The sequence below is a fragment of the Triticum aestivum genome, chromosome 7A (assembly GCF_018294505.1).
Source record: "Triticum aestivum cultivar Chinese Spring chromosome 7A, IWGSC CS RefSeq v2.1, whole genome shotgun sequence".
NCBI lineage: Eukaryota > Viridiplantae > Streptophyta > Magnoliopsida > Poales > Poaceae > Triticum > Triticum aestivum.
The window spans coordinates 676,059,053-676,070,329 of NC_057812.1; the positions used below are offsets into that span (position 1 = coordinate 676,059,053).

General features: G+C 40.5%; 1 protein-coding gene across 2 annotated transcripts; it reads right to left on the reverse strand.

Moving 5' to 3' along the window:
- Positions 1-729: 729 nt before the first annotated feature.
- LOC123149205 (DUF21 domain-containing protein At4g14240) lies at positions 730-10,135 on the reverse strand. Of its 2 annotated transcripts, XR_006474477.1 has the most exons (14): positions 9,772-10,135; positions 9,172-9,248; positions 8,343-8,426; positions 8,146-8,259; positions 7,015-7,098; positions 6,850-6,921; positions 4,573-4,640; positions 3,592-3,679; positions 3,433-3,506; positions 3,168-3,289; positions 2,923-3,060; positions 2,052-2,098; positions 1,894-1,969; positions 934-1,009 (listed from the first exon to the last, which is right to left on the reverse strand). XR_006474477.1 is itself a non-coding variant. In XM_044568792.1 (13 exons), exons 1-13 carry the CDS (start codon positions 10,061-10,063, stop codon positions 896-898), a joined length of 1,557 nt encoding a protein of 518 aa, XP_044424727.1. In that variant the 5' UTR covers positions 10,064-10,131; the 3' UTR covers positions 730-895. The 2 variants fall into 2 exon arrangements, 1 of the variants encoding a protein (XP_044424727.1); XM_044568792.1 differs by having other exon boundaries at positions 730-1,009; positions 2,923-3,289; positions 9,772-10,131.
- Positions 10,136-11,277: the final 1,142 nt, after the last annotated feature.

Consider the following 11,277-nt stretch of genomic DNA (forward strand, 5'->3'; position numbering starts at 1 on the left):
ATGTTTTCCTTTTTTAAAAAAAAATTGAAATTCTTACTCCACCATGTTGAGATCTTCTATTCCGTGTGTTAAGACTTAGAAGGAAACCCACAGCTCAGCTCAGCTCACCAGTTTTTTTATTTCTTTCATGAAAAATAAATGTTCTTATTTCATAGGTTTTTTAATGTTAGTAAGTTTTAAAACAGGGGGAAATCATATTGTGAAAAATGAAAAATTGAACAAGTTCATAGATATTTTGAAAACATTCATCGATACTTAATTACATGAACACGTCTTAAAAATGTTCACCATGTACTATAAAAATATTCACGGTGTATTAAAAAATGTTCACAAGTTACAAAATTGATCAGAAATTTCAAGATGTGTTACTGAATAGTTTAAAAACCTTCATGAGTTTCTAAAGATGTTTGTGCTTTTTTCTAAAAAAACAGTTAAAATTCAGAAGAAACCCATGAAAAAAAGGAAAAGGAAAACCCAGAAAGAAGAAACCGGAAGAATCACTGGAGGAAAAAGGAAATCACAAAAATCACTTTGACAGCAAATGGGGCAGCCCAACATCCGCGCAACCCTGCCCATGGTCATCGTTCCAAGCAGCATGCACCGCATAGGATTCACTGATCTCAGAAGAAGAAGAAAAAAGGATTCACCCACCATGTTACTATATACCGCCGTTCCAAGTTTCCACGGTCAGTATTCCAATCAGTTTTGTGTTTATGGTTCAGTGATCAATGGTTTCAAAAGTGGTCATCAAACGTTGCTGTACTTGAAATTTACAGAGCAAGTTCGCTTGTATTTATTGCTTGCCGAAGATTGCAAGAACGGAAAAAAGTTTCCCAATACCCCTGTGTTCTTCCATCTTTACATTGATGTGATACATCTAAAATTACCTCCCGTTTTATAGAAGAGGCTCAACAAGGCTCACTTTATTTTTTGACTTGTTTGAATCACCACTAGGTTTCTTCAGAATTCCGGTAGGCTGTTGCCCTGGCTGACCCTGTCCCTGTGCACCCTGAAGGAAATGCAAAAGATTGAACATCTAAGGGACTTCCACCAGAAATTCATGGAAGCACGGACAAAACTGTTATTAGGAACAACCATAATCTTCAAAACAAGACGAAAAGGCTACGTCACTGTTAATACAGATTGGACTAAAACCAGCATCTCAGCAAAGATGAGATAGATACAGGAGCATGGGTTTGGGTGAGACTGAATTCTAGACAACATTGGGCAAGTCTATCTTTGTAATTAAGAGAGGGTGAATTGGACTGGCCAGCCTCCACAAATATTTGGGATTTTATTACATCTGGTCCGGCGAGGCAAGAAAGGCAGCATCTGTTCAGAAGATCGCACTAGAGACTAGACCTAAGTAATAGGGTATACACATACTCCCTCCGTCCTAAAATAAGTGACTCAACTTTGTACTAGCCATAGTACAAAGTTAGTACAATGTCGAGTCACTTATTTTGGGACGGAGGGAGTACTTCTTACTAAGCCTCTAACTACAATTTAACTGTTGCAAAACAAGTTAGGCGGTGATTTAAAGATAATCATCACAGCTCATAAACTTTGCCGGAAGCCTATCATTGAAGTTTATGTTAAATGTTAAAACCAGCTAATTCAATAGTTTGGGAATGTCGACGAAAAAGTCAAACTGAAGGAAATTTTCTGTCTAAATCTTGTGAGCAGTTTCCTACTGGACAAACAAACAGCAGCGAAATCAAGATAACAAGATTTGTATTCATATCATACCTACCCTCGCTATCCACAAAATTTTATAGTATCATCTCTAACGATCAAAATTAAGAAAAATCTGTGATAGGATAACATATCATGCAAGATATTCATGTATATTTTGTTAATCAGCTTGCATCATAAATAAAAGTGGAAACTTGCCTTTTGACTCAATAATTTTCGATAAGATGGAACCCTTGCAACTGCTGATGCAGCGACTGCAGCAGCCACTCGGATCCTGTGAGGGAGGGAATTAAGTTGCATACAGTATCACTTGAAGAATGCCAGGAGCAGGTAGCTCCAGGAAGGATGAGACATACCTTTGATGGACATCAACATATTCGTCCGTCTCATCAACTATCTCCTCCTGTAAACTCCAAAAGTCAGGATGGTGAGGAACTCAAAAAGTTTGAATTGAATCAAAACTAAGAACTTAATAAATATGACACTTCCAGTTGAAAGCCCAGACTTATAATAACAAGGCTAGAGCTTTTCAGAAACAATCAAAACAGACATGGCAATCTGATTATAGATCTGGTTAGAGGTGGTTATGTAGTACGTTGACCAATTTATCACCTTAGTGTAGATATACAATTCCAACTTTTTGAGAATAATAAAAAATAACTGGCAATGTGAGTACATATGTGGTTAGAGATTTAGTACGTCATGTGTTGGGTAAATGGACGAAGGAGATGAAGAGTATATGCATAGCAAAATTGATTTCCACAACAAGCTTTTCCATTATCATGGCAACACAATTAATTCCATTATCATGACAGAGAAAGTTAAAAATGTTGGATGGAAGAAGAGAGCATGGTTCATATTTAATTGTGTTACGTGCACAAGTTGGCCATATGCAGAAACGAAATGTATGCTTAACGAGTTCAAACATGATCTCTATTTTTTCGATTTGCCAAAATGATTACACCGAATTATGTAAATTATCGCGAAAACAGTGTATCTCTCTCCCTGAGAAACAAAACTTTGGTTGTTTAATGAACAATGTAGAGTTAAATTGGTGGTTGCAAGACAAAGGCTGAAATTTATGCACCTAATCTCTATTGTTACAGTTTACTCCATATGTACTGTGTTTTTCTGCTCCTAAATTCCAAATGCAGTTGTCCACCATACACCAGAAAAATGGCAACACTACCTTCCAAAGAAGAGCAACTTAGTGTGTTTACATCTTACCTGCAAGAGTTCTTCAAATACGTCTTCCAGTGTGATGATACCAATGACACTACCATTATCCATATCCTCTGATAACTGAGCCAGTGCATTTGACGGTGTATCATTCGGCTGCATCGAGTGGGCTTTATTTCTATTAACCTGCATGTTCTGTTGTCTTTCAGTATCAACAATAATAGTATCCACCCTTTCATCAGTACTGGCTAGCAAGGGTGCAGTCACTTGTGTTGCCCCAGCTGACTCCATACCAGGTTCAGTTTTATCATGAGGTGGTGCATTCTTAGGCTTTGCCTTCACAACAGCAGCCATATGACTACCTCCTTTCTGAAACTCGTTCAGTATATCATACAAAGGCATGTCTGAAGGAACCCTGGGAGAGATTAATATTTACCAATTGTATGTCAGAACAGTTTATACACTAGTACTACTAATAGAGCAACACGGACACTCCATTGTATCACATTTTGAAAGAGATGTTTCCCAATTTATATTTAAATAGAATTGGGTATATACCTTGGAATCCTCCTAATGGAAACAGCACTAACTGGCGTCTCTATTTCAGCACGAACTGTCAGAAGACTTTTGACCTAAATAATATTTAAATGGATCTAAGTTAGTAAAGTACATAAAAAAGATCACCGGGTAATTCTCCATAGCATATTTTTTACCTACCAACAGGAGACCTATAACATTTCTAGGGTTTCCTGAATACACAGGTACACGGCTGTGGCCCCGGGCAAGAATTGTACCAATTGTTTCCCTGTAAATACAAGTAAAGAAGGTTCACTATAAATAACAGTATGTGATAAGCATGTCAAAAGTTGCATAGCGGAGTCCTCTCGATATATACTATTCACAACTGTTTGTTAATTATAATATCTAGGTCAAACTTTAAAATGATTACATCACCGAAGTATAGAACCACAGATAGAGAACTAAGGGAGTTCAATCAGGATCAATGGAATATGCTTGCTAGAAGAACCAACACAATTAGAAGCAGAAAATGGCACCGATGGACAATGCAAACTGCTCATTGCAACCTTTCAACTGAAGGACTTAATACTTCAACGAATCTAAAACTAATATGATTCAACTTTGTTATCTGCCATCAATAAGCATACACACACTGACCAGAATCACAGTCACAAGTGTTGATGCTTGATACACAGTCACAAGTACATGATCAAGTTATTAGTCTTGAGTATGTGCCTTCAGAGCTTGCTTCAGTTGATCAAACTAACTGTGTCTGATTCACCTGATTTTGAAAAGGGGGTTGTTAGCTATGTATAGTATATACATAGCATGTTTACCTAGTTCTAGCGTGTTTGTATCACCCAATTGTATAAAGTGTTCTCTACATATTTACCACACATTTACGTGTATATATTTAGGCATAGAAGCTCATAACAAATACACATGTTCTTAGACCTTGGTAACATGCGTATCATTATTTTCCTAGGATGAGGAATATATTTTGAGCAACGCTAACATAGTACATGTGTTTCTCCATAGAAACTCATGGGTATTTATCTAGCATGAGGAAAGCAAAGAATTGGGAAAAGAATAGCAAAACGCAACAAGAGAACCATTAGATCAATGGTAATAAGGAACACCATTCAGATAATGGTCTACCAAATGGAAATGCATTTTTACCAATCCAACTTGGAGTCCACATCTAAAGAGAAAGTTGATTCAATAGGTGTCATAGCTTCTTCGGCGGTCTACATACACAATAAAATGAGTTTTCAGCTGAAGTCAACTATATAAAATTGAGTTCTGATTCACAGTGAAGCACTACACTGTGAAATCGTAACAAAAATATTTGCTTCATAAATGAAACTGAGGCACCTCATCCTGAACTCAATACAAAGAAAGAAGAAGCACACTATTGTTGACTGCTCAAGCCTTTCCATGTATATTAAACTAGTTTTGGATGAGAACCATGCTTCGTAGCTGGAAGCCTCACGTGCAGGCATGATTATTGGGGATATTACACATTGTTAAATGCTAATAGAAGAACACAAAAGAGAATCATAGCTAAGTTTGCTTTCGTCTCCCCCAAAAGCAAAATGATGCAGCTACATCGAGAAACAATAAGTCAACCAACATCTAGTTTTATGCCAACTACCAAGTTTATTTCAATTTCGGTTGCCAATTGTGCCCCTTAATCAGTTTTTTTCAAGTGGTAACAATGAGGTTGCTTGGTTTGGTACAACAAAATTGGCTTCCCAATATTTAGGCAGACCAAAATTTTGGCTACTAAGTGGTATGGCCACCAACTTACCTAGCCCACCTCTGAAAACTTGGCGATTTTCGACAAGTTTTAGAGTTGTCAAATGTAATGTGCCACAATTTTGGTCAGCCAAATTTCTGCCGCCGACCAAGTATGCCAAATATTTGTTAATTTTGCAAAGCTCCAGATATATGGTTTGAAAATCAGTTCAAATTTCAATTACAAAATTGTTGTAGGAATAGCTAACTCGACCAGGGATCCTGCCTGGTCTTACATGGCAAATTGCCAAGGTAAAAGCTACCACACCCCTGGGTAGCCTTGGTCATTTGTCAAGGACCGCTAGCCTATATAACCACAACCACCAGCACCACCCACCCTACCCCTGGATAGCCTTGGTCATTTGTCAAGGACAGCTAGCGTATATAACCACAACCACCACCCACCCCACCCCCACTCCCCGCGAGAATGTAACCATTCAATCTCACTTGAATAGAACTCAAGGGGAAAGGCCTCCAAGGGCTTGAAGATTAGGGATGGATCTGAGGGAGTCACCTCACACGCCTAATCCTCCGGCCTCCAAGGTGACATTGTCAGGAGTTTGAAAACATCAAACGACATGGCCGCAATCAAAAAATAACAGAAGATGAAGGCAGAGGCTAATCCCATAAGACGCATGTTGTTGATGCACATGTGTTGCTCTGATGGTGAATGCACGGCAAGGTTAAGGGTTGTGGTATTTTTTGAATTATGTTAGAGTATGCATATTGTTTATTTTTTACTTTTTCTTAGTTTAGTTGTCATCTGTGTGTATCGCAAGAAGATCAAGTTCAAATGAGTAGCGAGTGGTGTATTCAATGACATGTCTCTAGGTGACGCTATATGATTAGTTGGCTGCTAGCATGTATTGCGCACGGAGCGGATGGTGTATTCAACAAAATTGCTAGTTTGGTATGTAATAATGAGTTGTGCCTATAAAGAGAACAAGTCAAAATTAGGGGGAGATTATGGCAAACAATCTGGCTTGACAATTAGACTTGTCGTGATCGAGTTGGTGGAGTAGACAAGTTTGGATTTAGATTTTGGAAATAATCCACAGCTTCTGTAGTAGTCTCTGAATTGAAAACATGGTTTCCAATCCAAGTTTGCCTACATGCAATGCATACGTGAGTCAAATTCATGTTTGATTCGTTCTCCTACTTTCCATTTATGAGTAAGTCTACAAGTCGTGTAGTTTGGTTGCTATAAATAAATGGGAAGGTGAAAAACCAAAGGCCTGAAATTTTATAAGAACTATTAATCGTACTTCAGTTTATGCCTATGTGATACCAAAAGGAAACATTGATTTGCCCCATAGTTGATGTGCCTAAGAGGATCTGTCCTCCTTTACATTACTATGTTCTACCTTATTGAACTCCCAGTACAGAATAGTTTTTTGCTGAAAACTGTAGAGGAAACCCTGAGATTTTGTTCTAGTAAAACAAATAAGTACGTACAAATAGCGCTATGCAAGACCGCGGGGGGTAGCACCTCGCTCCTTTCATTCTTGAAGAGAAAGAACCAAGTGCCCAAACTGAGGTTGATATGGCAAAGATTATATAAAGTCGAGCAAATCCTCAAAGTCACCTCAACTATGGGGCAAATCCTCAATTCCCTCGTGAAAAACAGGTTAGGACCAAAACTATGAAGATGATGCACACCTTTTCAGTTAAGTCCAACGCTCCACTTATGATTGTAGTCTCATCATGGGTAAGCTCTCCACCCTTACCAGCCTGCCATGAGAGAGGCAATTAACTGTGAGATAACATGGGTACAAGACTACAAGTGCATACTTCTTATAAGGTTACATGTTAAAAGCATATTACCGCTTTGCTATGGATAGAAACAAGAGCTTTCAATTGAGCTCGCCTGAAAAGCGCAGATTCATGCCCAAGAGCAAAGTCTAGGAGCTGTGGGGCAATATAAAATGTCAACCACTTCAGTCACCAATAGATAAATCATATCAAGGTTAAACTTTGAACAAAAAATTTATACAGATAAGGTTACATACTATTCCATGTCAATTTACTAAAGGGTAAAAAAGATGCTACATTAATCTACAACATTTGTATTTAATTACTGCATGAGCCGTGTACATTAATTGCAATTTTTCAATCACGCATGAACACTACATATTTTTTGTTTGAAATAGAACAAAAGGGTACAAACAGATTGTGGATGGCTCTTAGCTACAGAAACCTTGATACAAGCTAGGCAGCTACAGCAAGGGGCGTTCACTAAATATGCTTGGACACAAAAGTTAACTGCTGACGGTCGTTTTCCCAGGAGAAAATTAGCATCACCAAACTAATGCAAGGCATTAAGAAAGACCTAAATATTATAACATGGATGGACTTCAGAAGGATTCATTTTTCTGACTGGAAACAAATGCCTGGAAATTGTAAGATACTCTTTAAAACCACCAATAACACCCTATTTAGTAGAGAACCATAACTAGCAAGCACTACCTTCTATTATTCTTTTGCACCACGCAGACATGGGTCATACCTACAATTTCTAGTAACTAAGTTTTTCTTTCTCGAGACATCCGGCAGCACTAGTTCAAGTCCCAACATACAACACCAAATAAATAAATAGAACTACATGTTCTTTCGTAAGATATTTAAAGTTTGTGTTAGCTCAGCATATAAAAACCAACCAGGTGGCTGAAATGGAATGTAAAGCAACAATGGATATCTATGATAATCTGAATACCAGCTATGAGGGGCAGGGCTAAATAAGAATAGAAACAAGAAATCACTCGCACGCATGTTACCAGAATCACCTAATTAGAAAAGTGTAACCAAAATATCACTTCATGACCTTGTCAATCGACAATGGCACCAAGGAGCAGTGAGCCCAAGCCTCATAATAATAGTCTAATTCATTGGAATTCAAAATCTAGGCCACTGGAGAAGCTTCAAAGGATACTGAGTAATGTGACTTTGATGATTTACCTTCCCAATCGGGTAAGCAATAGGATAGGCAATGACCATGACGATGCGTACAAGCCAGACAAAGCTAGCACCCACTGCCAGCCCATACCTAGTACATATTGCTTGAGGTATAACCTGGTTGTCGAAATGTAATGATCAATCAGATAATCTGTGGGCTGGTAACAGAAATATAAATGCTTGGACATAAGATGCATTACCTCCCCAAAGGCAAGAACAAAAGTCACTGACAATATAATAGCAAGAACAGGATTGAAAATCCTGTCAAGGAATATAGGGAGAGCCTGAAAAGGACGCAAAGAAGTAAGCAGAAGAGCCACTGGTTAAAACAAAATAACACAAAAAAGACACGAGAGAAGAATGGATTCTCTGTCTACAAACAGCTCAACAATTCAGAAATGAAGTACAGAAAAAACATACACATGTGTGTCACCTAAACTAGGAGAAAGTACCACGCGTAAGGCGGGGAAAAGTTTGCAAATATTGAAGTTGAAGATCCATAGTGCAGAGCTGACCAACTATACCAATGGGGCAAGCAAAGATACTGACATGAATGTTATGAAATCACTTAGCAGTTAGCACTGATACTGACATGAATGCTCGGCAATATGTTAATTTAGCTACGCCTTTTTGGTACATTCTCAAGTAAATCATAGCTACGCCATTTTGGTACATGACTACGTTCCCAAGTATCGCTTCAGAGTAAATTTATATTGGATGCAAAGCATGATAATCTAAACTTCATAAGGCACTAACACAGAACTAACATCTCTTTTCTCTTCAAAAGAATGCAAACATTTAAAAGTATAACACATGCAAATACTGACTCCCACATGTAGAATGATCATATACCAGAAATCGTGCAGCGACGTGACTTAATACAGACAAAAGTGAACAAGGTGTTCAAGGTCGATAACTTTTCGAGTGCCCGAGCTAGAAACTTGAAACGAAACTAGCACTGTTTCAGCCATATCCATGGGGTGCAAAGCAATGCGGTAAGTGTCAGACAATGCTACCAAAATTACGTACCTCCATGGCACAAGCATTACACAGCAGCAGAGTGACAAGAAGCTGGTGCTGCTTCTTTACAACCGGAAGGATCGCGGCTGCAGCAAACATAATAGTTCATCAGTAACCTAAACAGGAACAGCAACAGAAAATGCCAATCGGGTAAAGGAGATGAGCCGTATTTATTTGCATCAGTCGAACATTCAATAAATGGTGCTGAAAGATGCAGCACTTAGCTAGTAACAGTAAATAAGCGGCATCATTGTTGCCATTAGAAATAACTTTTGTAGAACCTGACACATGAACTCTGAGATGTCCAGATAGAGATGTGTAATGTAATATAATTACCTAAGACGACTGATGTTTTGTCCTAATGTGAGACTGAGGAATGGAAATTATGGAACAGATAACGGGAAGAGGAGGGCGTCTGGTCCAACTATCCAGCCGTAGGCCCCACCCACGATATTTTCCGCCGCCGGGGGAATGGACACGGGCAGCTGACTCCTATCTAATCCAATCCACACCTCCCCGCACGCCGGCACGGGCCCGCCCCTCTCCGGCGGCGACCGGCCCAGCCCTTGTTCCGACGGAGCGGAGGAGGCGGGTGTTTGGGGATCTTACCGGCTTGAGCCTTCTCGGCGTCGGTGCCGCTGCGCATGAGGATCTCCAGATCCACGGGGCCGAGCGACATGAGGCCCAGGGTGAGCCCCGACATGATCCCGGCCAGCAGCACCAGGAGGGCGGAGAAGGCCGCGTACGCCCACCATAACGCCGTCCCGAACTCCGTGTCCTCCCCCCGCACCGCCGCCATCATCAGCGCCGCGCTCGGCGCGGGCCGCGCCGCCGCCCCCACCACCATCCGCACCGCCACCGCCGCCAGGCTCGCGGCCCTCGCCCTCCCGGCGGACGACATCCGGGCCTACGGCCTCTGCTCTCAATGTGGGCGAGAGAGAAGAACACGAATGCAGCCCTGCTGTCCTGCTCGGTCCAACCACCACCACAAGTCTTTTACTGGTGCACCTATCAAACTTGCCTGCCGTGATGGGGAAATGGTGCGCCCCACAACTCGTCTCCGAATAAAACTTTTTTTTTCAACTTCTTTTCAAATGAAGCGCTCTGACTTTTTTACAACTAAATAAAGTTGTCATCTCAAAATAAAAAACAAACAAAATAATAAACTAAAACTTGCTATCTAAAAAAATGTTCATGCTTGACAACTACAGTCGTCATCCTCGTGTCACTAAGGGGCTGTTTGGATGGAGGCCTATCAGGCAGCTCCTTTGTCGGGCACATATCTCAGCCTCAGGCCTCCAAAATCGGACGCCTGAGATTCATGCCTCACTCAGCCTGGTTTCTGTGAAAGAGAACCAAATAGCTCCTAAATTGCCATCATAAACGTTCGGAGTTGACATATGTTCGTGCCACACGTGTGGTGCTTATCAGGGTCTTTCTTTTTTTAGAACCACCATCTCGACACTTTATTCAATAATAAGATGGTTTACATTAGATTGCACAACAGCAATCAAAAAATCAGGGCATGCATCAAATGCGGTTACACACGAGGAAGAAACTAAACCCTTCTTTGCACACCATTGAGCAGCCTCATTGGGTTCCTTTCGAGCATGTCGGATGCTAAAACCCTGGAAGTGTGAGAGATATGATCTGATCTCTCTGAATACTAAACTCCCCACCGTACAATCCTCATATTCCCATTCCTCTCTAATAGCTTGACAGTCTATTTCAATGGTCACATACTGCCAGTTCTTCTTCATTGCTAGGTAGACCACCTCCACACAGCTAGTAGCTCAGCAGAGTATGGATTCGTCAGTCCAATGAGCTTTACCATTCTCGCCGCCATGAAACTTCCCACATGATCCTGGGCTATCACACCTGCTGCTACATGTCCACCATTGTTGTCTACCGCTACGCTTGTATTAAGCTTGAGCCAACCATCGATGGGTACTACCCACCGGGCCCTCCACCTTGTTTGAGAAGAGCATCTAAATAAACCAGACAGCCTCTCCGGCATTGGGGCCAATTGACTGTTTGCCCCACTTTTACTGTACCCTAGGCCCATATGCCCATGTCTTATAACGCAATTGATAACATGGCTCATGCATCTTTGTT